General features: G+C 41.4%; 2 protein-coding genes and 1 long non-coding RNA gene across 4 annotated transcripts; 2 read left to right on the top strand and 1 right to left on the bottom strand.

Moving 5' to 3' along the window:
* Nucleotides 1-479: 479 nt before the first annotated feature.
* On the top strand, nucleotides 480-2,178 carry LOC124659929. The gene is made up of 4 exons (XR_006989746.1): nucleotides 480-734; nucleotides 810-1,184; nucleotides 1,272-1,503; nucleotides 2,079-2,178. It is a non-coding gene; the product is annotated as an uncharacterized LOC124659929 (long non-coding RNA).
* A 1,387-nt stretch (nucleotides 2,179-3,565) lies between these two features.
* On the top strand, nucleotides 3,566-8,540 carry LOC124665434. 2 transcript variants are annotated; one of them, XM_047202850.1, is made up of 9 exons: nucleotides 3,566-3,735; nucleotides 4,862-4,972; nucleotides 5,067-5,158; nucleotides 5,767-5,892; nucleotides 5,988-6,108; nucleotides 6,209-6,293; nucleotides 6,714-6,827; nucleotides 6,912-6,951; nucleotides 8,127-8,540. In XM_047202850.1, the coding sequence occupies exons 2-9, from the start codon at nucleotides 4,885-4,887 to the stop codon at nucleotides 8,277-8,279; spliced, it is 819 nt and encodes a 272-aa protein (XP_047058806.1). In that variant the 5' UTR covers nucleotides 3,566-3,735; nucleotides 4,862-4,884; the 3' UTR covers nucleotides 8,280-8,540. The 2 variants fall into 2 exon arrangements, with proteins under 2 accessions (XP_047058806.1, XP_047058807.1); XM_047202851.1 differs by having other exon boundaries at nucleotides 3,568-3,735; nucleotides 5,076-5,158.
* A 1,046-nt stretch (nucleotides 8,541-9,586) lies between these two features.
* Nucleotides 9,587-13,251, bottom strand: LOC124665503 (5'-deoxynucleotidase HDDC2-like; the record flags this gene model as incomplete). The annotated part of the gene is given in 8 exon segments (XM_047202909.1): nucleotides 9,587-9,994; nucleotides 10,090-10,131; nucleotides 10,592-10,628; nucleotides 11,847-11,926; nucleotides 12,009-12,119; nucleotides 12,321-12,358; nucleotides 12,498-12,622; nucleotides 12,973-13,251. Coding segments are annotated over 8 exon segments (777 nt in total). The 3' UTR covers nucleotides 9,587-9,917.
* Between the last annotated feature and the right edge of the window lie 1,914 nt (nucleotides 13,252-15,165).

The raw sequence follows: 15,165 nt of genomic DNA, 5'->3' as shown, positions 1-15,165 counted from the left end.
ATCCCTATAGAGCTGCAATTTGCAGTTTAGGGTGGCTATGAAGGTCTCTTTCTGACTGAGTCACTGGCATCCACAATTTATTTGTTCTTGTGTTGGGGAACACCACCTAGATCATCCTTCTGCAAGACCTTGCAGCGGCTCCTCCTTCGAGTAGGTGCTTGCCGCCAGTGCATGCGACATCACCTGTACTTACTTAGCGTGGCCCATCTCTCCAGGACTCCATTTGCACATGAGTCATGACTATCATTGCTGCACTACAAAGCCCATAAGAAGATATTATCCAGGTAAATCGCACAGTATTGAGTCGCTTGGGATTGTGTACTCGCATGAAAAATAGAGAACTTAATTGTCGACCGGTTCATTCAAAGAATATTGATTGGTTTTATAATTTTAATACTACTTTATGATTCAGCTTAGGTAATTGACACTTGAAAGGTATTGAGGTGCCTTTGGTCAGTGCGGTGCCGTCGAACTCGGCTCCGGGGAACACCCACTGAAGAGCTTCATATTGTCATGGCACGAACCTGCAGGATGCTATAAATAAATAACATTTATATTTGATTTGTTCAGATCTTCAGTCTGTACTTGTAACTCTAGGAGAGGACATTTCTACTTCTACCAGTCCTAACATTTTAGCGGGATTTGCTTTTTCCAGGGATAAGTAGGAACCAACAGCCAAAGAAAAGAGACACATGATGGAAGAACAATATGTCATTCAACATGGTTTTGTCCGTGTGAGTTCAAACAATCATCTTCATATGATGTATATCTCAAAATCCTGACATGGCTGCTCTTGTTGATATGTACAGGACAGGCACTACCACTCTCCTGCTCTTGCGCTGATTGTGAATATTTGGGTGTTCCACACTACACGCCGGATGGTCTATCTGAGAACTGCCAACGCCTATCCGTATCTGTGTGGGTCAGACCAGCCAAGACCTAACGCGCTAGCCGAGTAAATCGCATGTGCTTTTTGATGCACCCTAAACTGCTGAGTGCTGATCGGCTCGACACCGATGCCCGTGTGAGCTCAAAAAAACTAGGTTGAATGAGAAGGAAATCAACATATGAAGATGTTTGCTTGAGATATACTATGTTTGAACTCATACGGGGCAGCGTGCTGAATGACAACGAACTTGTCGATCAGAACAAGCTCTAGACTTTCACTTCCTGTTGTGAAAGAGGTAAAGTGGCAGCTTTCATTTGCTTAACGGATATGATATTTTTTTAAAGATCTTCTTTGACTATGGTTCACTCTGATCCTCTTACAGCTTGCATATGTGCAACTATATGCCAGGGCTGTGTTCACGGTACAAAGACTATAAGGATGTGTGTGTGGAGAGGACTAAAGGCAAGAGCTATGTTATCATGTTCGGTTCCGCGGTCAATTCTTGGTTTATTTTCATTATATTGTTCCTATTTCATATGCGCTGGTTCTTGCAAGCGAGGTATCAAACGGAAGCAATTGCATGTTCCATCGTCGCATGGTTCATCTTTTGAGAGGTATATCTCTAATGTTCCGAAAGCTTACTGCCATTTTTTCTTGTGCTTCCATGGGCCATGCTTTAGACATAGAAGACATGTTTCAAATGTATTTATTTGCTGATTTATGCCAATTCCGTATCCTTTATGACTTCTCCTGATAAATAAATGCTTCTTCCTGTAAATGATTTGATGCCTGAAATCCTTACTAATTAGCATGAAAGTTGGAGGTTTCGGGCATTTTTCACAATTTAATTGTTTTAAACATTGACAACTTTTATTGTGTCCATGGTTTTGTAGGCAAGCGTAAGATGCAGAAGATAATATAAGTCTTTGTAAGAATAGAAACACATTTACAAAAGTATTTCTATATACAATTGCATGCACACAAAGGCTTGAACCAACTTTCTACTCCAAAATCCTTATGTTTGTTTCGTAAGCTATTGTTCTCTTTTTCCCATGTTGTGCATCTTCCAAGTAAAACATATTCAGGTTCGTTATGCTGGAACAATCGTGAAGGCACAACAAAAGCCACTTCTGGAACATGTCATGTTTTCAAAATAATGCTAAGCATGAAGGTACATTCAATTATGTAGGTGACATGTTGTTTAGATGTCCTATAGAGGCAGAGAATAGACCATGCAAAATCACGGAAGGAAAGGAGATGCTCGAAAATAGACCTTGCTCTAATAGGCTATTATGTATAAGCTGGATATATGTAGAGATAAAAACCAACCAATATCGGACTATGCAGCCGGCGAATATTGAACTTATCATTGTCATGCCGGATGAATAGCTGGATGCGGCACGACCATGTAACCCAAACACAAGAATGATTTTTTTTTTTTGGCCTTGGGAAAAGTAGTTCTCTAGATTCTAATCTAGAATTATGCAAGTTCTCCAAGGAAACCAAATGTATGGTTAAGTAAAAGGTTATATGCATATAGTAGCAATATGAATATATTCCATTGTTTTGTGTCAACAGTAAATGATCTTGTTTTACAGATTGAATACACAAATAAGAAGGCTATATTTAGTTACAACAAACATATCTCATTTTTTTGTAGAATATTGTAAAAATAGTGCACATAGCAAGTTATTAATTTCGTTACTCATTTTTTACTGCCAACAATCAAATATTATGCTAAGAATATTCATGGAACTTTATAACCCAAACTTGATGGAAGAATGACAAGACAAGAACGATAATTCTTCACGGTAACTGTATCCCATTAAGGCCGCTTTGACCTGTTAAGAAAATCCTGATTTTCATTAGTCGAATTCTCTCTAGCCTAAAAATTCAATAAAAATCAAGCCACACATGTGTATTCCCAATTTATTAAAAAAGATAGACGGTGGTCCATCTGTAATGCAATTCATTGCATCATGCGAATTTATTTGGACTCTCAAAAATTTAAATGTGTTGAATGGTCATATATATTTCTTTGAATGTTCTATATAGAGGGGGAATGTGATGGTGGAGCGGGGCCGAGGAGGAAGAGAACACGTTCAAAAGATTGCATACTTTAATAAGACGCAGATTGATACGTCCGTAGCAACGCACGGGCACTCAACTAGTAGGCACTATAAAATGGGAGTATCACCGAAGCAGTTTAATTTTTTTATGGGAAGGACAGCTATAAGTCAACCGGCCATATCTTCATTTTAGCACCGCCGGTCTCCATACGGTCCAACATATAGCACGCTGAACGTTGTGTGGAGGCAGAGTGGAGATGCTCTGCTCTCAACTAATCTTTGGATCTGGTGCGGTTGCTTTGGCTCCTCCCCACGCGAATTTCCACCTTTCTTCTTTTCTTCTCGGCCACAGAAAAATAATAAAAGGGGCATCTTGGCATCGAACCCGCCGATTTTGCGATCTGCCCCTCTGAACTGCCCGTCCGTAGTCTCGGGGCCCCTCCATGACCACGCGCTGGTCGCTGTCGTGCTCGTGCCGTGTGGGCTAGTGTGCGTTCGTCATAACGACATAATTAATGGCCTACATTGCAAACACAAATCAGAGGAGATTATTAGTACTAGTAGAAAAAAAGAGAAGGAGACGACAGGGCGTCAAGTCTTCTTCCCTGCGTCCTCTGTCCCCGTGCTGCCGCTGCGTGCGCCTTTGCGTCGGGGATTGCCCACTTCAGATTCGAGCACGGAGGGCTCCCTCTCCCTCTCTCTCCTTGCCGGCAGCGCTGCGTCGGAATCCGCGACTGGCCGGCTCCGTTCCAAACGGCCCAAGATTATTTTACGCAGGTTAGATTCTGCCCGGTCTGGTGCTGCTTATCACTAGTCCTCATCTCCGTTCGTGTTCTGTACTGGAGCAGTACTCTACTTATTTTGACTTCGCTAATCCCCACAAACCCGATTTGGCTCCTCCCCGCATTGCGCACGACTGCACCTCTCGCCGGCGCCCCCGCCACATAAATCCAAAGATTGTTTTGCCATAAACGAAAAAGGTTTCAGTTTTCTTTTGCGGGACTGACGGAGATGAGGATGCACGAGGGGGATCTTGAGGGAGACTGTAGGGTCGCGTGCTGCAAGGCTAAACCCTGCCTGATTCTGCGAGGGATTGGTTAGGGTCTCTCCAGATTCTCCGCTTCTTTGCGATTTGGCCGGTTTTGAGCCTGCGGCGGAGCAATGGTGCAGAGATTCGCCCCCTTCTTCCGCTCAAGTAATTCTGTGCACCCTTGGCTTCTGCAGTAGGTTATGCTATCTTTTAGAGCTAACCTGCTCTTCAAGTTGTCTAGAACAAAACCGCCCCCAGCAAGTGTTTGATTCCACTCCTTGAGATTTACACAAGTTTGATTTAGTTCTATTTAGAATCTTTAGTACTCTGTTCCTATAGTTGGTCCAGCTATATAATTAGCTTTCCATAGGGTTGGATGTGACTCTACATCCTTGCTACACACCGGTCAAGCAATTTGTTCATTTGTGGTGACCTGAAAGATGCTGCACAAGAATCAAATTTCTTCAGTGGTCGATTTTGTGAAAACAAGCGTTTCAGTATCAGATAGGATTTGTGATTCTGCTCTGTTAGTGCCTATTCGAGTCATTCTGATCATTGCCCATTGGACCCTATGACTACTCTGAGTCAGCTAGTTAGAAAATTTCTATATATACGGTCCTGAAAGGTGTTGGAATATATTAAATTGCCGTAATACAAAATCGGAAGCGGGGTCAAGCAATGAAAGTTGTAGCAGTGTTTTATTTGTTTTAGGACTATGCACATTGTTGGAATCATTGTATCAACCTTTTTTTTATGCAAGGAACTTAGGATTGTTTCTATTTTGCTCCAATCAACTCAAGTCACTGATACCTGCTGTAAATCTAAACAAACCCCCTTTATTATCCCTATTTCTTATGCTGTATTTTGTCATAGGTCCCGATTTTGTTGCCTGAGGAATGTCCTCACCCAGCACTTCTCAGCCCCCAGCAGTGACAGAGGGAGAACCTACAACAGCTAACGATAACGCAAGACCTCATGACCCAGGTGATAAGAAGCATATTATTGTGTCATATCATCTCTCTATACTGAACAGCTAATTATTTGTAGCCACTTTCATGTGTCAATTTCATCTTCGTAGATTTTGCAGGCACTGATTCTGCTGAACCAGCACGAAGCAGACTTTCATTGCAGTTGGATCAGCGGTCATTACATTTTGCTGTTAGTGCTTGGGTAAATGGCTTAAATGGACAGATGTACTTCAGCTATTATTTTATCATATGTAATTTATACGCCGAAATCAATCCTTGCTGAATTCGTAGTCTTGTCTCGTCGGTGCACCTGTTAAGATAGTGTATGACCTATCTCAGTCTTCTGCACCAGCAGATAGCTTTTTTTAGGCTTAGTTGAATGGAGAGTAAAAAGACAGCTAAATTGTGTCAGTGAGATCAATCGAACGAACTACTTGTCTGAGGATATTTCACTTTAGCCAAGTCTGCACTCTGGCATTCATGAAAATGCCTTCATTTAGACCTTTCATTTGCCTAATGGAAGTTTAGTTCCAAAATGCTTCAAGTGATTGCATGGTTAGGATCATTACAACAATAGGCAATTAGACATGTGCTATATCAGGTCAACTCAGTGTTCTAAGTTCAGTTTCGCCATGAACTACATAAATGCATCTACTATAGTTTTGCCTAGAATGCCTCAGATTATCCATTTTATAGTGTCAGTTTCCCAACACGACAACTCCATTTTATAATGTCAGCAATCACTTTGTTGATGTGTGCAAAATGCTCTAGATAGTCACATTTTCTTTGTTGCACACATTTTTTTGACAGGTTCTTATTATTGCGTTGATTGGCATCCTTCCACTGGCAACACGACAACTCCAATACAAGGGATACCGATTGTCACTTCTTGGCACAACCTGTACCACAGGTTATGCCTTATTTGCTCTTTATGGGGTCAGTAACATGAAACTGAGTGTTGTAGTTACTATTTTATTCTTCCCACGTTGCATATCTTGCACAACTTAAGTATCTTTTCCTCTTCCTATCAGCTACCCAGAGTAGGGAACACTCAGGCTGTTCAGGCATGGGGTCACCTTGTCACTTCATCGAAGGACTTTATACCATTCATGTACTGCCTTATGTTTGTTACGTCTAAACTACACTTGAAGCGTAAGCATATGAAGTATTTATTTATATTCTACATCAAAATTTCACTAGTACCCAAATGTCTCAGTTTCCTTGTGCATGATGAAGTATTCTTTTCTGGCAGTTGTTTTGGTACCGGTAATTTGTTGGGCACTCGAACATGTTGCCAGATTTCTGCGGCGCCATTTTACCAATTCCTCTCTGTACAGGTAAATGGACCTGGCAGAATTGTAGGCACAAAACGCCTTGCCCTCTATGCATATACAATTCATGTTACCATTGCAGCTTTTCAGATAAATAAACAACAGTTTAGGCATGATCTGCATATTCATTAGGTTATTATCATGGCTCTTTATTTTGTTATATGCTATATAAGACACTCCCATATCTCTGGGCTTTGAGCCCCTTCAAAGCACTATATGTATCCCTTTTGTGCAATGGCTAGTCCATCCTTGGTCAAACACAAAATTGAGATTTCTTATGTGTATGAGATTTGTATGATGACAAACCAACAAAATTCAGAAGAATCATTTTCTGTGGATAGAATCTGCTACTATTAGTTTGCAATATTTTGCCTTGTTCAGCATGCTGGGAAAATGGATTATCACTATTGTTTTGTTAATATGTAGGTCATACCTGGAGCCGCTTTGCACGTGGGTTGACAGAAACACAACTGCAGTCAACTTTCTGATTGCAAATGCAGAGATTTTGTTGGGCTTTCTTTTGATCTTAGCCCTGTTCTCGTCAGTGGACCTTCCTTATTCATTTCTCATTTCCCCCCTCCCAGTACCCACTTAACTTTAAACTCTTATTGTTCTCTTGTGTAGGAAACAGCGCAATGTTATGCAAACATTCATGTACTGGCAGGTTAGTTTCTAATAAACATTGATTAGCTTCTCCAAATTATGTAGTTCTTGTTTACTGTTAAGTGGAGTGTTGGGGTTTTCACAGATAATACTGTGATCTGTTTATCATCACACCAGAAGTGTTCAACCCGCTGCATGACTGACCTTGATTGACACATAGCTTTTGGTCACAACAAGTGGTCACTGAATTCTACAGCAAATTAAACATGTTTCACACTTAATTTTTTAATGAGTTTGTATTGACTTGCATACCACCTATATTGGTATAAATGTGATAGGGGTCTGAACCGCGAGAGGGGCAAAGACTCCTTGGCGGTAGTAAGGACCTAAGGAAAGACACTTGGAATTAGATTGGTTTATTCTTGTTGGTTATTACTTGTGGCCTAGCCTTTTACATAGGGATCCCCAAAGGACCTATTTATATAGGGGAGATTGATTACATGAAATCATAATAACATGAAATTATTCTACAACTTGTTATTTGAAAGGAAATAACTAGTCTCTACTTGGTTTCTGAGGCACGTCTCTTTCCGCCCATGCTCCTGGAGCCTGGGCTTGGTGAATCCCATGCAAGGGTGCATACATGATAAATATAGGGGGAATATATTGCAGGGTTGGTGACGAGCAGACCAAGTTAATAATTAATGTTTTCAGTACCAGCCAAGCAAATGCTCCAGTGGCTGTGCCAAGCCACTGACTAAACACCACTATATACCTTTTCCATCTGGAGAAGGACCTAGGCAGGGATTGTTGCTTCTGCTACTTTGTTGAACTTAATTGTTTTTTTTTTTTGACAAACTTCATTGGGTTGGTTCTACACTCAGTAGTGTTGTATGCCCGATAATGGTAGTATAGTACGTCACCGGTTTTGACTTAATGAATTGTAGGCTGCAAGACTCCTTGTTAATAGAGCTGGACAATGCCATTTGGTCTAACTAACTGTTGTTCTGCATGGCTAATGTTTTATCGTCAGCTACATTTTATAACATTTCAAAGAAGCAGTATTAGTATTTATCTGCTTTCATCCAAAGCATCACTTTGTTTTGTTTAAGGAAAAATGAGGAATTTGCAGGATAGTTTGCTTGTATTTCAGATTATAGACAAACTTATTACTGCATCGACAGAATGCAATGTCTCACCAAATTCATATCTCACTCTTATTATCTGGCATTGCAGTTGCTGAAACTCATGTATCATTCCCCTTTCACCGCTGGCTATCACAGAGCTATCTGGCTTAAAATTGGCCGTACAGTTAACCCCTACATCCACAGTTACACCCCTTTTCTTCATGACCCGATGAACGCTGGCATGAGATGGTGGTTCAGGTAGGATGGATATGGCACCAGTAGTCATGTAAAGGAATATAAATGTTTTTGGTGAAGTTCCACAGTTAACCCAATTCTTTTTCTTAGCAAGTTGCAGCTTGTGAGTGACTTGTTAATAGTCCTTTTTTGCGACATTGAGCTGATGATAATGTTTAGTTAGTGATCAGTAATTCTTGTAACTTTGTGGTCATGATTGTAGAACTACTAGTAAAGATCTTGAGGCTTTTGCCATGAAGTGAAAATTGCGAAGTGTAATGTTGCTTAACCTGATCCTTTGTTTATCTCTTGTGGAAACAAAAGTATTTATCTACATTCTACACGCCTTTTGGTTTTTGAATAGTAATCAAGACTAACCTTCCTGTTATAAGAAAGCCAAAAAAAAACAGAGTTCAGCCTGTAAAACAAATACTTACCTATCCCAGATGCGAGGATGAATACTCCCTTTTCACACCTTAAAATATGTAAGGTAGAATTGAGCGTCTATCCTATTACACATTGTGGCCAGTCTTGCAGCTTTGTGCACCATTTTTTTTTTTTTGAGCTGCCAGCAAATTTGTAGAGCTACTGATAGGGTCAACATCCAGAAGACTAGCTCCAAGATCAAAAGCACAACTAATTACTTCCCATGCCTGACCAGAGGAGCTGAAGAACATATAAGTAATGGATCATTAGCCCCACATAGGATATCGATATTTTCTCGGGACCATTTTAACCCTCTTTGCTTATAAATTACCTTGGCCAGAATTTTCCCTTTCACTGGCCACAAAAGGGAACACCTTAATACTTGTTGATTTCTTCGAATTTGAGTGCCTTGTTGGTGTTGAGGGGTTGGAGGTTTTGATTTGATTTGCTCCAGTGGAAATCTTTAAACTATTTCTTGGAAAGGTTCATTTGGTAAATTAGAGTGTTTGAGCTGTTCTTGTAGAAAACCTGGTTTTAAAGAAGCTTAAACTTCAACAGCTATGGAAGTTTATACTGATTTTGTAGAAAGCTTGCTAACAAGTTGAAAGTTCGCTGGAAATTTTGAACGAAATATCCTCTTGAATTTTGGCCGAACATTTATTATTTATTTTATTTGGAAAGTTCATTTATTTGATTTCTCAAGCGGCACAGCTCGCCATGATGACCATCTAGAGGCCACTACGATGATGATCAAAATCGGTTGCCATGATGACCCATATAGAGGCTAGTACTATGATAATATAGCAACCCCAAGACAACAAAAGTGACTGATGATTTGTCTCTTACGACTAGTGAAGATTGAAAGCTTCTGCTAATGGTTAACAAGCATCAGAGCTGAGAGAAAACAACTTGAAACGAAGGGAGCAACAGCCTCAAGCTTTTTTATTTCCCGATTCAACAAAAAACAATGTATTCCCTGGACCCCTAACCAACAGTACACATAACAGTATGCTCAGTACACACTACTAGTTAGTGCAAATTCAACTCGCTGAGCTCTAACCAAACTTGGATCCTGATATTTTGTCAATGCCGTTCCGTTATTCCCAACCAACGATCGGTAACCGTGGCAATCGATTAAGATTGCCTTGATGTTGGCTTGAATCTGGAGTCTGTGATTAACCACACCTGCCCCGTCATGCACATTTCTGTAGCTGTATAAAGCAACAGATAGCAAGCACTCCTACTGTCCGCATGTCTTGGTTCTCCTTGCATTCACTTCGGCAGCCCAGCTCTTGCCAATCTCTGTCTGGAACTTGCCTGCAATGACATGTTTGCAAAGTATATTTAACAAAAGGAGAGAAATACATTTCTATGGCCTCTATAGCAATTGCAACAATGATCAATCACATTACCAGCGGTAGAGAGGAAGAACTCATCTAGCACTTTGCCATGCTCTGCAAATTTTCAAGGCGGACGGAGTCCCCATAAACCGGTTAGCACATCACATTCATACATGAGAGAAAAAATGGCAACATATACAGGTGCAAAACTAGGAATGGTTCACTGCTGGGTGGCTGAAGTAAAAGAGTTCGGCAGCATGATGCAAGTAGTATGATGTTATTGTGAACTAAGTAGCAACTAGTAAGGTTTCACAAAAAAAAGTAGCAACTAGTAAGTAACTAAGTATGTGCTTTCCAAAGCCAGGTAGATACGAGTTTCGCTGGGTTTTACAGTTAGCAATATCAAATGATTACAAAAAATGCAATAAAAACATGAATAATTTAGATGTGGGTTGTTTCGGAAAAAGAGAATTTTACACCCTTGAAGAGTTCGCATACAGGTAAACTATTTGAAATGAGCAAGTAGATAATAATTTAAAAGTACAAAAAAACAACTACGGCAGCAAATTAATACCTTTCTCATATTCCAATGCTTGAAGGATCATTTCCACCTGAAATAAAAATAATTGAAGCAAGAGGTGAAATCCAGTGGACCAAGCAGTAGATAAATGCCTCTGAGTAAACCATAAGAATAGATAGGACAATATTCTTGCACGAGAGAGCATCTACATAATAATAATACTCGTATTAATATCTATGAACTAACTTGTGTGCTTTGAAGTTTTTAGAACTTGGTAATATGTGGAAGAAAACCAAAGTAATCATCTTGCACTATTTAGGAGCTATTGAGTTACTTCCCTCCATTTCTTTTTATTAGGTGCATCGGACGGATTAATCGTTACTCGGTGGGTGACTGATTCACCAAGTAACTAATTAATTCGCTAATTAATCGGCCGGTTCGCCTACTAATCGCTAATCGACAGCCAACCGAGCAGTAAAAATAAACGATTTCCTTAGCATTGTTTTTTGGTGAGTTATGACTTGTTAGGTGTATTTCCTTTTTTATCTCAGTTGAGGCCGATTATATCCCTCCCGAATTGGAAGCATCACTAATTAGCCACACATAATTACTTCATTTAATCATCATTGTAACCAATGGCATTTCCACCTTAAAAATAAATACCTTGGTCACCGTGTACAAAAAATACACCAAAAAATGAAATGGAGGGAGTACTTAATTAAGCTGTCACTTGTAAATAAGCCACTCCTCACAAGAACAGAATCATTGCGCAGTTGTCATTACAAGCCCGGAAACAGAAGTATGGAATAACCACCTAATCTATGAGTGGTTTGTATTAGGAACTTGTAACAAGTTTACCAGGAGTGCATTCTCTACCAAACTTGAAAAAAAGTATCAGTAGTGTACTGTGTTCAAACTAAAAAGCTTGTAGACAACAAATGATAACCCTGATATTAGTGATATATATTGCACTCCTTAGGACCGATTTAAGCCGTGACTCAGTAAATAAGCTATCTATCATAAAGAACACAATCATTGCATGTGTTGTCAATGTCAATACAAGCTCAGTGAAAGAAGTATTGAATAACCAACACATGCGTGAGCTGTTTGAGTGAGGAACTTGTACCAAGTTTATGAAGTGTGCATTCTCTACCAAACTTGAAAAATAGTATTAATAGTGTACTACGTTTAAACTATCGACAACAAAATGATAACCCTGATATATATTGTCGATTAGACATGTGTAACAAAATTCCAACCATTGGCAGAAGTGACATGCATACAGTTCACAAAATAACATCATTCTTACTTTATCAAAATCCTTTACGATATTGGCTTCAACAGAAGAATTGTTTTCGTACTCTTCCCACAGCTCCTTAATCTCCTCAGCTACAAAATAGTAAGTCTCGGTTCTGTTTACACACTGTAATCCTTCATGATCTGAAATTTCATGACCCAAATGGAGACATACCTGTTGGTCCACCGCCAAGAACTTCACACATTTCATCTAGAGCTTCCTGTTCACGCCTGCTCTTTTCCGCTTTAGGTATGCCATCAGATGGAGTGATGTCACCAACAATAGCTGTTAATAGTAGAGACAGATGAGAGACACTTCGATGAAAACTGAAAGATGCAAAAGAACAGAGGGGATACAACGTCCCACATTAACAACAAACACAAAATTATGCTGCTACCAGAACAAATTGAGCATACATGGTCGTGAGTGCATAGTAGACAATTATGTAAAGCGATTGTCCTAAAATAAAGATGTTTTTTGGCCCACCTTCAGCAATGTCATGAACGATAGCTATTTTGATACACCTGTCACGGAAAGAATAAATGTTCCGTCAGCAGGAAGCAAAGTAGTGATGATCAACGGGAAAAGAAGCATAGGGTTAATAATTTGTTAACATCAATATTACAAGAGAAAATGTGAGTTTCGTGTGATGAGAAACTTGACCTTTCTCGATTTACAGCAGGTAGGTCGTCGGCGATCAAAGCCATCAGAGCCATCCGATACATGTGATCAGCAATAGATTCGGGACCCTTTATGCTATGGTTTATCCACCCTTTCCTTTTAGTGGTCTGAGGCATAACATGAGAGCAGGTGTGAGCAACGCAGAACATCCGAATCATGCAATATTGCGATGTGATGGTTCTAGGCATGGGAGCATGAATTGAAACCGGGCCATGGTCAAGCACTAACTACAAAGCATGCACTTCAGACAGTATAGCAAGGCAGCCGCTGTGAGACTTCAGGGATCAACAAATCATCATACAAATTTATTATCGTTTGAAAACCTGTTTTAAGAGCACAGCTACCACAGTTTGTTTTGTTGTTGCTAGGACTCGACCAGCGTGATCGTACACCACGTAATGTCTTTTGGAGTGACGTATCAAAAAGCGTGCGAGCGAACGAGCATGACGTGATTTACCTTGAGGCTATGGCAGAGAGTGAGGAAATCGATGGCGGAGGCGGCCGAGGACGCCTTGGAGGAGGGCGGCGCGACGGCCGCGGCGTCTAGAGGCGCCGGCGTCCGCCTGGGCACGGGCGATCCGCTTGGTCCAGGGCTCCCGGAGACGGCGCGGGCCCCAGAGGCGAGGCGCCTCGGAGCGCGCTCCACGGGGAGGATACGCGGCGGCGGCGAGCGGCGGAGGAGGCCACGCGCGGGAGGGGCGGGCAGCCGCGAGCTAACGGCCATCGGAGCGCGCGAGGTCGGCGGGTCGGAGCTTGCGATGGGAAGCCGGAGGCCTACGGATCAACGGAAGGACGGAAAGGGCGGAGGAATCGGCGTGCGGCGGCGGCTCGCTTTCCTTGTGTGCTGTCCTTTCCTGCTTGTGTGGAACAGGGCAGACCGGGTTGGTGGGTGCGCGAGAGGAGACCTGTAATCGGACGGTCTCCCTCGCGAGCCAGCCGTGCCCCAAGTGATCACAGCCGTCCGTTCGTCCAGACATTTGCCTCGGTTGCAACGCTCTGCTGCAGATCTGAGAAAATAAAAACTAGCGTTCCAAAGAGTAAAAATTTATTTTGTGCCTTGTTTGGTTGGAGGATGTAAATTTAGCTTGTTTGGTTGTATAGGGATCAATATTGTGGTCAACCTTTTTTCACATGTGGTGATCCTATCACGCACAAAAAAGGCATCATATGAACCTAGTAGACAACATAACAACATATTATGAGAAAATTTGCTTTCGATTGCAACGTTCTGCTGCAGATCTGAGAAAATAAAAACTAGGGAACGGTTGGTATCCTCGGTCAATTTTACGCCTCACTGCGCTAGTGAGATGGAATCGCGCGTTTCATACGAGTAGCTCCGGGACCAGTCATGTTGTTTAGTAGTACGCCAAGATATTTTCTACACTTGAGAGGGAAGACATATCCCGTTGTTTGATTGGTCGCATGCTATTCTTAGCCTCATATGTATGGTAACATGGTGACCTAACATGACCCATCACAAGAAACGCCACGCCGGCGATCACAAAGCCAGACACCACCATGGCACCGCCGGTCACAAGCATCACAATGTCGCCGTACACCACCATGACACCGCCGGTCACAAGCATCACCATATCGCCGATGACGTTGTTGAACACCATCATGACACCGCCGGTCACGACGGTTGATACGTCTCAAACGTATCTATAATTTTTGATGTTCCATGCTTGTTTTCCATCAATTTGTATATGATTTGCTCATAGTTCATTGCACTTTTATACATTTTCCGGCACTAACCTACTAACAAGATGCCACAGTGACAGTTCCCTGTTTTCTGATGTTTTGTATTTCAGAAAAATTGTACAGGAAATATTTTCGGAATTGGACGAAACAAAAGCCGAAGTCAATATTTTTCCGTAACGAAGACAGAGTCTAGAGGGGAGTGATGTCTACGGGAGCTTCTATTCTTGTAGACAGTGTTGGGCCTCCAAGAGCAGAGGTTTGTAGAACAGCAGCTAGTTTCCCTTAAGTGGATCACCCAAGGTTTATCGATCTCAGGGAGGAAGAGGTCAAAGATATCCCTCTCAAGCAACCCCGCAACCACAAAGCAAGAAGTCTCTTGTGTCCCCAACACACCTAATAGGTGCACTAGTTCAGCGAAGAGATAGTGAAATACAGGTGGTATGAATAAATATGAGCAAGAGTAACGGCGCCGTAAAAGTGCTTGTCTGGCGTGTGGTTGATGGTGGTAATATTGCAGGAAGTAAAGATGCGAAGAAACAAGAAACAAGCAGCGGTAGCGATGATTTAGGAACAAGGCCTAGGGACCATACTTTCACTAGTGGACACTCTCAACTTTGATCACATAACAAAGCATAAATAGATAGATGCTAGACTCTACACCCTCTTGTTGGATGATGAACACCACTAATCGTGTAGGATTACACGAACCCTCAATGCCGGAGTTAACAAGCTCCACAATATTCAATGTTCATATTTAAATAACCTTAGAGTGTAAGATAGATCAACACAATCACACCAAGAACTAACATAGCATGCACACTGTCACCTTCACACTACGAAAGGAGGCATAGATCACATCAATACCATCATAGCAATAGTTAACTTCATAATCTACAAGAGATCACAATCATAGCCTACGCCAAGTGACATAGGCATCCCAAATGGGCCT

The sequence above is a fragment of the Lolium rigidum genome, chromosome 6 (genome assembly GCF_022539505.1).
Source record: "Lolium rigidum isolate FL_2022 chromosome 6, APGP_CSIRO_Lrig_0.1, whole genome shotgun sequence".
NCBI lineage: Eukaryota > Viridiplantae > Streptophyta > Magnoliopsida > Poales > Poaceae > Lolium > Lolium rigidum.
This window is presented reverse-complemented; position numbering and strand designations above follow the sequence as displayed.